Source organism: Pezoporus flaviventris, unplaced genomic scaffold (assembly GCF_033815535.1).
Source record: "Pezoporus flaviventris isolate CSIRO_AGI_PZ_B2104156 unplaced genomic scaffold, CSIRO_AGI_Pfla_v1 ptg000008l, whole genome shotgun sequence".
Lineage (NCBI taxonomy): Eukaryota > Metazoa > Chordata > Aves > Psittaciformes > Psittacidae > Pezoporus > Pezoporus flaviventris.
In genome coordinates, this window is record NW_026892556.1 from 3,117,561 (window position 1) to 3,128,197 (window position 10,637).

The window sequence follows — 10,637 nt, forward strand, 5'->3', positions numbered from 1 at the left end:
GGCTGAGCCTCACAGCAATGACCTTCCCTAGGGAAAAACACGGCAAAGACCCCGGGAAAGGCTCAGGAAAGAAACGACAGAGGCAAAACTGCTTGTTTGGAAGTAAAGAGGAGCGGTGCTTCCCTGCTCCAGGCTGGGATGGGATCCGAGCTGCATCCCGCAGCGCAGCCTCACCCGACGGAGCAGACCTGCTCCTCCATTTCCCATTCTATCCATGTTTTCCTCCTGCTGTAACGTCCTTTTCCAACTACCATTTTCCTGCTATACGTTCCCTGCTGGAGGGTTTTGTTTCTGTGCTACCCCCCGTGGGGATCACAACAGCCCAGTGCCAAGGTCGCATCTCCGGCCTCGTTCCATGCAGCTCCTGTTCTGCACCCAGAGGACACCAAATAACACCACAGCACCAAACGCTCCCCCTTCCCTCCCTGCCCATCACATCCCTCCTCCCACAGCCCACATCCTTCACCCCCCCCAATCAGCACAAACAATCCCTGTCCCGTAGAGGGGATTTGGGAACCGCTGCTGCCTGCACCTCCCCTGGGCTCCTCCTGCATCCCTGCTCTGCTAAAACCCCTCCAAACCTCGAGTTTCCCACCTCGTCCTGCACGTACCCATCATTTACAGAACATCCCCACCCTGAGCCTGGGGGGGGGCAGCAGGTCTTGGACACCCTTTGGGACCCGCTGCCCACTCTGAGCATCCCTGCGGCAACACGAGGTGGGACCACATGGCATCAAGGTAATATTTAATAGCCCCATTGGGTTTACGTGCTCTGGTCAAGCAAACCTTCCAGCGGGTTGAGGCTGGGCAAGGGGACACCCCCTGCCCCAGAGCATCCCCCCACACACTCCGGTGCAATAAAGTGCTGCAGGGGCTGGTGGGGCTTCACCCACCCAACGTCCCCATCCTGCAGTTTGTGCTGGGTCTCAAAGCCAGGGCTCCTCTGGAAAAGCCACCAGGAAAAGGGCTTTGTAAGGCCAAGGGCATCCACTGGGAAGACATCGAGAGGCAGCCGGGAGGGGACATCACACCCCAGGCAAGTCCTCCGGCAGCAGCACCAGGTCAAGACCTCCCTCTTGGCACTGCTTCACATCAGCACCCCTGAACCCCAACCCCCGGATGTGGGGTCTCTGGTGGGTGCTGGGGAGCAGGGTGAGGGGCTGGGGGTGTCAGACCCGCGTTCCCTGCTCCATCCCCACCGCCCAGGAGCTGGGCCGGGGCTCGCTGTGCTCCAGCAGCCGGTCCGAGGACTCGCCGGTGCTCTCCAGCTTGCTGTAACCCACCAGGCTGACGTGGTCCAGCCGCGGCCAGCTCCGGTTCTTACGGTCCTTGATGGGGGCCACCAGCAGCACCCCGGGCTGGCCGAGGTCCAGGGACTTGGAGTGCCCCGGGGCGTGGAGCTGCGCATCGGGGCCGAGCTCCATCACCACCGGCTCCGCGCCTCCATCCACGTTGATGATGATGTGGCCACCACCAGGGTCGTGGCCGTGGGGCACGGTGCTGCTGCTGCTGCCACCAGGCTGGGAGAGCTGCGGGGCTTCATGGTGGGGCTCTGCAGGGCCCCCTCGCGCTGCTGCATCCAAGAGGCAGTTGTTGAGCTTGATGACGGGCAGCGCCAAGGCGCTGACAGCCGAGGAGAGGAGGGACTCGGCCCCGGGCTGCGGGGAGAAGCCGAGGTTGGCCTCGGCGGAGGCACCGGAGCGGAGGCTGAGCAGGGAGGCAGCGGGAGATGCTGCCGGGCGCTGCAGGAACTCGGCCGTGGTCTGGAGCCTGGTGGAGCCGTAGCAGTTGGACCACTTGGTGCCGGTGCCGGGGCAGGGCTGGCCCGAGAGGTCCACGCGGTAGCAGCCCTCCACGCACTCAGCGTTGGCCTTGGGCACGGGCTGGGTGTTCCCGTGCTGGCAGTGCCCGTCCCCGGGGCCGGTCCCCTCGGGCAGAGCCGCCACCATGCAGTAGAGCCCCTTCTGCATGAGCCTGCGGGTCTCCATGTCCCTGTTCTCGTACAGCATGGTGTTGGCGCAGATGAAGATGAAGAGCCCGATGCCCATGATGACGGGGCCGATCAACTTGAGCTTCTCGCTGTGGGGCACGTGGCGCGCGGCCGCCACCTCCCTCCTCACGTCCCCCGTGACGTTGGCGGCACCGGCGGCCCCAGCTCCGCGGTGGGGCCAGTAGCCCACCACGGCGATGGTCATGCCCACCAGGACCACCGAGATGCCCACCATGACGAAGGCTCCCGATGGCGAGCGCATGCGGAGCTGCCCCTTCACCGGCGCCTCCGTCGGGGACTTGCGCCGCCGCAGACGATGCCCCCGGCGCCGCGGTGGGGCTGGGGGCACTGGGGGCACCGGGGGCACCGGGGACCTTGTGCCCCCCGGCTCTGGCTCCCGCATGGGCCCGTTGCTCTCGGTGCTCTTCGCGGTCATCGTGTCCGGCCCGGCCGCTCCTCCTGCTGTGGGGAGGAGAAAGAGGAGAAGAGGCATCACTGGGGATCTGTGTGCCCGGGGTGATGGGAGAATGGGGAGGATGTGGGCATGGGGAGCATGGGGATGGTGTGAGTGTGGGGATCACAGGGACATAAAAGGGACATAAAACACATGGGTGTTGGGAAAGGGAAAGGGGAAAGGGAAAGGGAAGGGAAGGGAAAAGGGAAAGGGGAAAGGGGAAAGGGGAAGGGGAAAGCGGAAGGTGAAAGGGAAAGGGAAAAGGGAAAGGGAAAGGGAAAGGGAAAAGGGAAAGGGAAGGGAAAAGGGAAAGGGAAAGGGAAAGGGAAAGGGAAAAGGAAAGGGAAAAGGGAAAAGGGAAAAGGGAAAAGGGAAAAGGGAAAAGGGAAAGGGAAAAGGAAAGGGAAAAGGGAAAGGGAATGGGGAAAGGAAAAGGGGAAGGAGAAAGGGGAAGGGAAAGGGAAAGGAAAAGGAAAGGGAAAGGGAATGGGGAAAGGAAAAGGGGAAGGAGAAAGGGGAAGGGAAAGGAAAAAGGGAAAGGGAAGGGAAAAGGGAAAGGGAAAGGGGAAAGGAAAAGGGAAAGGGAAAAGGGGAAGGGAAAGGGAAAGGGAAAAGGGGAAGGGAAAGGGAAAAGGGAAAGGGAAAGGGAAAAGGAAAGGGAAAAGGGAAAAGGGAAAGGGAAGGGAAAGGGAAAGGGAAAAGGAAAGGGAAAGGGAAAAGGGAAAGGGAATGGGGAAAGGAAAAGGGGAAGGAGAAAGGGGAAGGGAAAGGGAAAGGGAAAAGGGGAAGGGAAAGGGAAAAGGGGAAGGGAAAGGGGAAAGGGAAAGGGAAAAGGGAAAGGAAAAGGGGAAGGGGAAAGGAAAAGGGGAAGGGAAAAGGGAAAGGGAAAGGAAAAAGGGAAAGGGAAGGGAAAAGGAAAAGGGAAAGGGAAAAGGGGAAGGGAAAGGGAAAGGGAAAAGGGGAAGGGAAAGGGGAAAGGGAAAGGGAAAAGGGAAAGGGAAAGGGAAAAGGGAAAGGGAAAGGGAAAAGGGAAAGGGAAAGGGAAAAAGGGAAAGGAAAAGGGAAAGGGGAAAGGAAAAGGGGAAGGGAAAAGGGAAAGGGGAAGAGGAAAGGGAAAGGGAAAAGGGGAAGGGAAGTTTCCCACTGGCCGCAGAAACTGAGGCAGGGCTGGGTGTGCAAACCCAAGCTCAGGGTCTGCCGGAGCTGCACCAGCTCCCGTTTGCTCCCCTCGCTACCCAGGCACCCCCTGCACACCAAACCCGCGGTGCCACCACCCGGAGCCGCCGGTGAGCCCCAGCCCCAGCAGCCCAGCCCCAGGCAGCACCGGCGCCGACAGCCAGAGCCGCCTTCCTCAGCCTGCTTCATGCCCAGAGCCTGCCCAGTCCCCAGCAGGGCTCCTCGCAGGGTGCTCAGCACAGCTCCTTATCCAGCACCCTGTGTCCTGGATGAGCAGGGCGCTGCTGAAGCTGCTGCTAAGCCAGCCCGTGAGCACCCCGCAGGGAAGCATCAGCCGGGCTGGCTCCGTGCTGCACAGGGTCAGCGGTGCCCCGCGGTACGGGGAGGCTAAGACAGGCTCTGGGCACGTCCCAGCCCGGACACGTCTTTAACAGCAGATGGATAACCCCGTGTTGACAGCCCCTGCCGCCCGGCTGCTCGCTGCTGTGCGCCCAGCAACGTGGCTGTGCAGCAGGAATGCTCCCAAATGGGCGCTGGGGATGCTGCAGGGTGGCCCCCGGCCAAGGGATGCTGCAGGAGGGGGCTTGCAGCAGAAGAGCAGCAGGAGAGGCGCAGAGCCCGGTGGCATCGACGCTCAGCAATGAAGAGGCAGAAAGTAAACCCAAGCAGAAAGACCCCGGTTGGAGGGGGGAGGCTGCTCTCATTTCACTCCCCGGGATGAATGAAGCACCAGGAGCCAGCAAGCAGCATCAGCGATGGCAGGAAAACAAGACACAAAGGGTTTTTATCCTCAGCCTTAATCATCTTAAGGTGTTATTAACACCAGAGGGAAGGAATTAAAGATATGAGTTCCAGGATGACAGCGTGTTCCTGGCACCAGGCGCTCAAGCTGTGACAATTTGAATAAGGGAGATTGAAAGGAGGAAGGGAAATAAAGTCCCAAACAACCCAAACCCAACTGCTGAGGGGGATGGGAAAGCTCCCCTGGAACCAGGATCCTGCGTGGCCAAGGGGGAAACGCAATGAACCCAACACCACGGGCACCCTCCATAGGAAAATGAGGGTTAGAAGGGTTTGGTGTTAGAAGGGAAATAACCAGGAGCAGAAACACATCCCAAAGACCGTGGGATCTTTGCCTTTAAATGCCCTGATTCAGGTCATGTCTCCACATCCCCTCATTGCCATCTTAGATCCGGGTCCAGCCAGGGCCCTGCGTTGGGTCTGGGTGTTATTTGGGATGCTGCTCCCATATTTTTATACTGGATACTTGGGTGCCATGGTTTAGTGTGAGGCGTCCCTGCCCACGGCAGGGGGGTTGGAACTGGATGATCTTAAGGTCCTTTCCAACCCAAACCATTCTATGATTCTATGATACAACCCAGGATTAAACTGTGGGAGCAGTGCAGCAGGACAAGAAGGTCCCACATCCCCGGGGCCTGAATAACCTCATTCCCTCCCTCCTCTTCTTTTCCCTGGACACAGGGGTGGGGATCCAGGGCAGGAAGATGCCATCAACCTGCATCCAGGCTGGGAATCTCCTTTTCCTGCTCCCCATTCCCCTATCACTCTTCCTGCCCCCAGCACCTCTCCTCTCCCCTCATCTCCTGCCGCGCTGTGGAGCTGAGGCTCGGGATTGCTCAGCGCGGGGCTGGTTGTTCCCAGAGTTCAAACCCATTATTTTTATTAATAGAATCCCCAAGGTTATGTAAGCTCTTTGGAAAAAAAAAAAAAGAACGGAAAACAAAATGAGCCAAATCCCAACGTTTCCACCCCATTCTGCAGCTCGCAGCCGCCGCCGCTCCCGCCAAGGGATTAATTCAGCCCTGGAGCAGCGGTGCTGGACACAGCCCTGGGGCCCATGGGTGCTGTGGGGGCAAGGGGACAACAACCCCGGTGGGGACAGGAGGTGACTCTGGGGCCACCCCCTTGCAATCCATGGCTCCCGACACCGCCGGTTTCGAGGTTTCTGTTCCCAAAGGGAATGCCGGCCTAGGGACGGGAATGCCGGTAGAGAGCGAGCCGAGGGCTGCTCCGCTGCCAGGCTCGCAGTTAAGCTCCCAATCCCTGCAATAAGCCTGGCATTAAAATAAACCCAAACATTTCCCTAATCCCCCCCATCACGAAGGCTTCTTCCTAGCTCCATCCTCCCACCCAATCCCCTCCTGCCGCCTTCGCGGGCAGATGCTCCTAAAACTTGACACTAAATCCCAACGCATCCAAGAGCAGCGGAGCCGGGATGGGGGTAAAGCAGAGCCTGGGAAGGGTCCCTGCCCCTGCCACAACCAACGCCGCAGGTCACCCAAAAGCAGATTTGGCCTCAAAATCTCCCTCCGGCTGAGGGACGAGGGGCTCACACCTGGAAAAGGCTTTGGCACGGGGTAGATTCCATCACCCTGGCAGGGATTTAAACCCCAGCATCTCCCCGGGGAGCGTTTCCATCCTGCCCTGCTCCAGGACCCCGTGCTGTGGGTCTCCTCCCCTCCTCACCCCAACCCTCTGCGAGGAGACTACACGGAACAAGGTGAGCTTTAAGGTCCCTTCCAACCCATCGAGCTTGGCACGAGTTGCGGGCTCAGGATGCACCCCCAGCAATGCGTGACAAATGGAAGCACCTCCTTTTTTCCTCTTCTTTTCCCCAAATCTTGTGGCTTTGCAGCCGTTCTCCCGAGTTGGGAATGAACCGATTCTGACGTTTCCCCCTCGGCTGCACACAGGAGGTGTCCAGAGGGAAGAAAGGAGATAAAAGCTGCCGGGAATCTTTCCGGGTCTCTTCCAGCAGGAGAAAACCCTGTGGCCATCCCAGCTCCCACCAGCAGCTCCCAGTCCGCAGGGGTGAAACCTCCCTGCTGTGTTCCCGGTGCGGTGACAGATCTTGGGCTGGGGACACCCGTTATCAATCATAATCAACCGAGGTCCCTCATAGGAGCTTCCACATAAACCCAGTAACACTTGTTATCGCGGTGCAGGATGGATTAGCCCCATTCCCAGCAGGAATCACCTTCTGGTGCTGGGCTGGGGGGGTCTCACAGCAGGTTTTAACTGGGCTTGTGGTGCATCTTCCCTCTGCTGCAGCACAGAAGACCCCTCTGCCTGTAACCCGAAGGTGATGGCTCCTCACTCCGAACACCCCTTGTTTCATTCCAGACCTCGGTTTTCCCAAGGGAAGGGTGGGATGGGGAAGGTGCTAACACACCATCACCCCCCCTAAGCACCTGGTGATGGAGGCATCACCTCCACACCGAGCCCAGCTGTGGAGAAGCACCTTGGATCCTCATCTTCAGGTCACACATCCCAGACCGGAGCCAAGGGGCCACCGCTGTCTCCCGGAATGGGATCCAGGGCAGCAGGATACAGGGAAAGACGGCGCTGGTTTGGGGACACGGCGGGGTCTGTCCCTTTGGTTTCCACCCTGTGTCTGACCGGTTGAGATGGTCCCGATGGGGATGCAGCAAGAGGTGGGAGCCAGCAGAGCCCCCAGCTCCCTTCACCTTGACTTCCCCAAGGTCCTCGCTGCTCCCAGCACAGGGCCATGTGCCAAGCTCCTCCCCGGCCTCCGGCACATGGGAACATCCAGCCGGTGACTCACGACACGAGCTCCCTCACCCAGGCTGGCTCCGCTCCTCCGACTCATCCCCAGCGCTGGTCACCCAGGCAGCTTGGATGGATCCCACAGAATCACAGCCCCGGAGCAAGGGATCATCATCCCAGCTGCTTCTGATGGGCCCATTGTTTCAGGAGACAATGGAAATGCCACAGATCTTGTGTTCCCCCCCCCCCCCCGCCCCCAGCTGATGCCGAAACCAGGCCATCTGCATTGCTCAACGCGTCCTGATAGGAACCACATGGAAATCATTAATAAATCCAAATTCAAGATATTGCAGGCATCTAAAATTAAATGGAGAGAGGGCTGCTAACGGCTCGGAGGAGGAGGGGGAGGAGTGGGAAGCTCCGGAGGGATTTCCTGGGAGAATTCCTGCCTCTGGGAAGCGGAGCAGGGCGCAGGGCCCCGGGGGATGGAGGCTGCAGCCGAGCACCTTGCAAACCCTCCCGGTCCAAAGGAAAGGAAGGCAAATCCGCAGGTTGGGATTGGCAGGACCAAACTCTGCCCGAATTTGGCACCTTCCCTGCTGCTCCTTTGGGACATCCCTGCCAGAGCAGCGGGAGGAGGGACTCCGGAGGGGGGGCAGCCAAGTCCTCCCCGCTCCCAGGCCTGGCCCGAGCTATCCGATGGGTACAAGCACACATAAACCCACCTCATCCCACCCCAGGGACCCGCATCCCGCTCTCCCTGCACACAATGAAGTTCCCAGCTGGGATTACTTTTGTCTCCAGTGTTTTAAACCTCCATCATCTCCCGTTTATTCCCACCTACAGGAATCAAAACCCACCCGGCAGAGCGATGGGAGCCGTGGGTGCTCCCCCCAGCCAAGCTGAGCCCCTTGGGCCAAAAGGCCGGCCCCATCCCAAACTCCAGGAGCTGCGGGGATGATTTCCACCCACTTCTCCTCTCCTGCGTGTCCACATCAAACCCTGTGTGGGGATCAGCGGCACGACCCCCTCCTCATCCCAACCCTCTACGAGGAGACTCCATGGAACAAAGTGAGCTTTAAGGTCCCTTCCAACCCAAACCATTCCATGAGTCCATGATTCTAGGATCTGGGAACTGCCAAAAGCCCCGGGGTTTGGCTGGAGCAGCCGTGCTGTGCCCGTGCAAGGGTGCGTGTGCCCGCACACGAGTGTGTGCACCCATCCGTGAGCACGCGTGTCAGTGCGTGTGCATGGCAGTGCGGCTGCACGCGTGTCCCTGCGGGGGCTTGACTGCTGTCTCTGTGTGTGCTGGGTGTCCATGGGTGCTCTGGGTCCATGGGTTCCCAGTGCTCGTGTGTGCTCAGTATCCATGGGTGCCCTGTGCCCATCTGCACCCCGGATCTGCGCGTTCCCAGTGCCTGCGGGTGCCCTGTTTCCATGAGTGCCCCGTGCCCATGGGTGCTCCATGCCCGTGGGTGCCCCATGTCCATGGGTGCCCCGTGCCCGTGGGTGCTCCATGCCCGTGGGTGCCCCATGTCCATGGGTGCCCCGTGCCCGAGTGCCTTGCGCCCATGGGTGCTCCATGCCCGTGGGTGCCCCATGTCCATGGGTGCTCCATGCCCGTGGGTGCTCCATGCCCGAGGGTGCTCCATGTCCATGGGTGCCCCGTGCCCGTGGGTGCCTTGCGCCCATGGGTGCTCCATGCCCGTGGGTGCCTTGCGCCCATGGGTGCCCCATGCCCATGGGTGCCCCGTGCCCGTGGCTGCCCCGTGCCCGCGGCTGCCCGTAGCCGCACACTCCCGGTGCCCGCGGCTGCCCCATGTCCATGGGTCCTCCGTGCCCGTGGGTTCCCGCCGCGGGCTCATTGCCCCCGGGGCCGATGCGAGCGTGTCCGGACACCGCCGTGTCCGCCTGGCCCCCCCCCCCCCTCCCAACCGCTCCGCCTCCCGTCCCCCCCCCCTGCCCCGCACTCACCGGGGGCCTCCGAGCCGAGCGCCTCCGGCCGGGGCCGGGGCCGGTGCCGGTCCCCGGGGGGCAGCGGGCGCTGGGCTCCGCCGCCGCTGCCGGGGCCATGGAGCGGGGGGGGCCACGCGCGGCTCCTCCGCCCTCCCCGTTCGCCGCCGCCGCCGTCTGGGCGGGGGGGGGGGGGGGGGGGAGCAGCGGGTTCCGCCCGGCCCCGGGTCCCCGCCCCGACCGGCCCCGGCCGCGATCCCGCGGGGGGCGGAGCGCGGGGAGGGGGGGGGGGGCACGGACCGGGACCCCCCCGGCGGGGGCCGCTGCCGGGTGGCGGCCGTGGGAAAGTTGGGGCTCGAAGGCGTCCCGGAGGCTGCTCCGGGCAGCACAAAGGGGAGCAGAGGCTGCGGAAGGAGCCGGCTCGGAGCGCGGGGCTGGCTCCTGGCCTCGGAGCTCGACAAAGAGGCACTGAAAGACCTCTCCGTGAGCACCAACCGTCCCCACATCCCCATCGCTTCAGCCCCATCCCCAGCACTTCATCCCAATCCCTGCGTCCCCACATCCACATCCCCATCGCTTCAGCCCCATCCCCATCACTTCAGCCCCAGCACTTCATCCCAATCCCTGCGTCCCCACGCCTATGTCCCCATCCCCGCATCCCCACATCCCCATCACTTCATCCCAATCCCCATCCCCACATCCCCATCACTTCATCCCCATCCCTGTGTCTCCATCCCTGCATCCCCATCCCTGCACCTCCACATCCCCATCACTTCATCCCCATCCCCATCTCTGTGTCTCCATCCCTGCATCCCCATCCCTGCGCCCCCCACAACCTCATCACTTCATCCCCATCAATACCCATCCTGCATCCCCATCCCTGCATCCCCATCACTTCATCCCCATCCCTGCACCTCTACATCCCCATCACTTCATCCCCATCCCCATCCCTGTGTCTCCATCCCTGCATCCACATCCCTGTGCCCCCACAACCTCATCACTTCATCCCCATCAATACCCATCCCTGCATCCCCATCCCTGCATCCCCATCACTTCATCCCCATCCCTGCACCTCTACATCCCCATCACTTCATCCCCATCCCCATCCCTGTGTCTCCATCCCTGCATCCACATCCCTGTGCCCCCACAACCTCATCACTTCATCCCCATCAATACCCATCCCTGCATCCCCATCACTTCATCCCCATCCCTGCAGCCCCAATCCCCATCACTTCATCCCCATCCCTGCATCCCCACATCCCCATCACTTTATCCCCATCTCTGCACCCCCACATCCCAGTGCCCCCACATCCCCATCACTTCATCCCCATCCCCGCATCCCCACTGAGCAGCCAGCAGCATCCCACGTCTGTAACCACCACAGGCACACCACGGTGCACTGAAACAACCGATCCCAACTTTCACAAACATAACCCCTACCCCAACACCCCAACACCCACACGCTGCTGAGGAGATCCAACCTCTTTACACCCAGAGCCACTGATGCTCTGTAGGCAGAGGCTGATCATCAGCCTT

The 10,637-nt window shown here is 61.3% G+C and overlaps 1 protein-coding gene across 2 annotated transcripts; it reads right to left on the reverse strand.

Moving 5' to 3' along the window:
* Window positions 1-1,048: 1,048 nt before the first annotated feature.
* Window positions 1,049-9,256, reverse strand: TMEM200B (transmembrane protein 200B). 2 transcript variants are annotated; one of them, XM_061449733.1, is made up of 2 exons: window positions 7,109-7,266; window positions 1,049-2,452 (listed from the first exon to the last, which is right to left on the reverse strand). In XM_061449733.1, the coding sequence occupies exons 1-2, from the start codon at window positions 7,188-7,190 to the stop codon at window positions 1,170-1,172; spliced, it is 1,365 nt and encodes a 454-aa protein (XP_061305717.1). In that variant the 5' UTR covers window positions 7,191-7,266; the 3' UTR covers window positions 1,049-1,169. The 2 variants fall into 2 exon arrangements, with proteins under 2 accessions (XP_061305717.1, XP_061305718.1); XM_061449734.1 differs by lacking the exon at window positions 7,109-7,266 and adding an exon at window positions 9,123-9,256 and having other exon boundaries at window positions 1,050-2,452.
* Window positions 9,257-10,637: the final 1,381 nt, after the last annotated feature.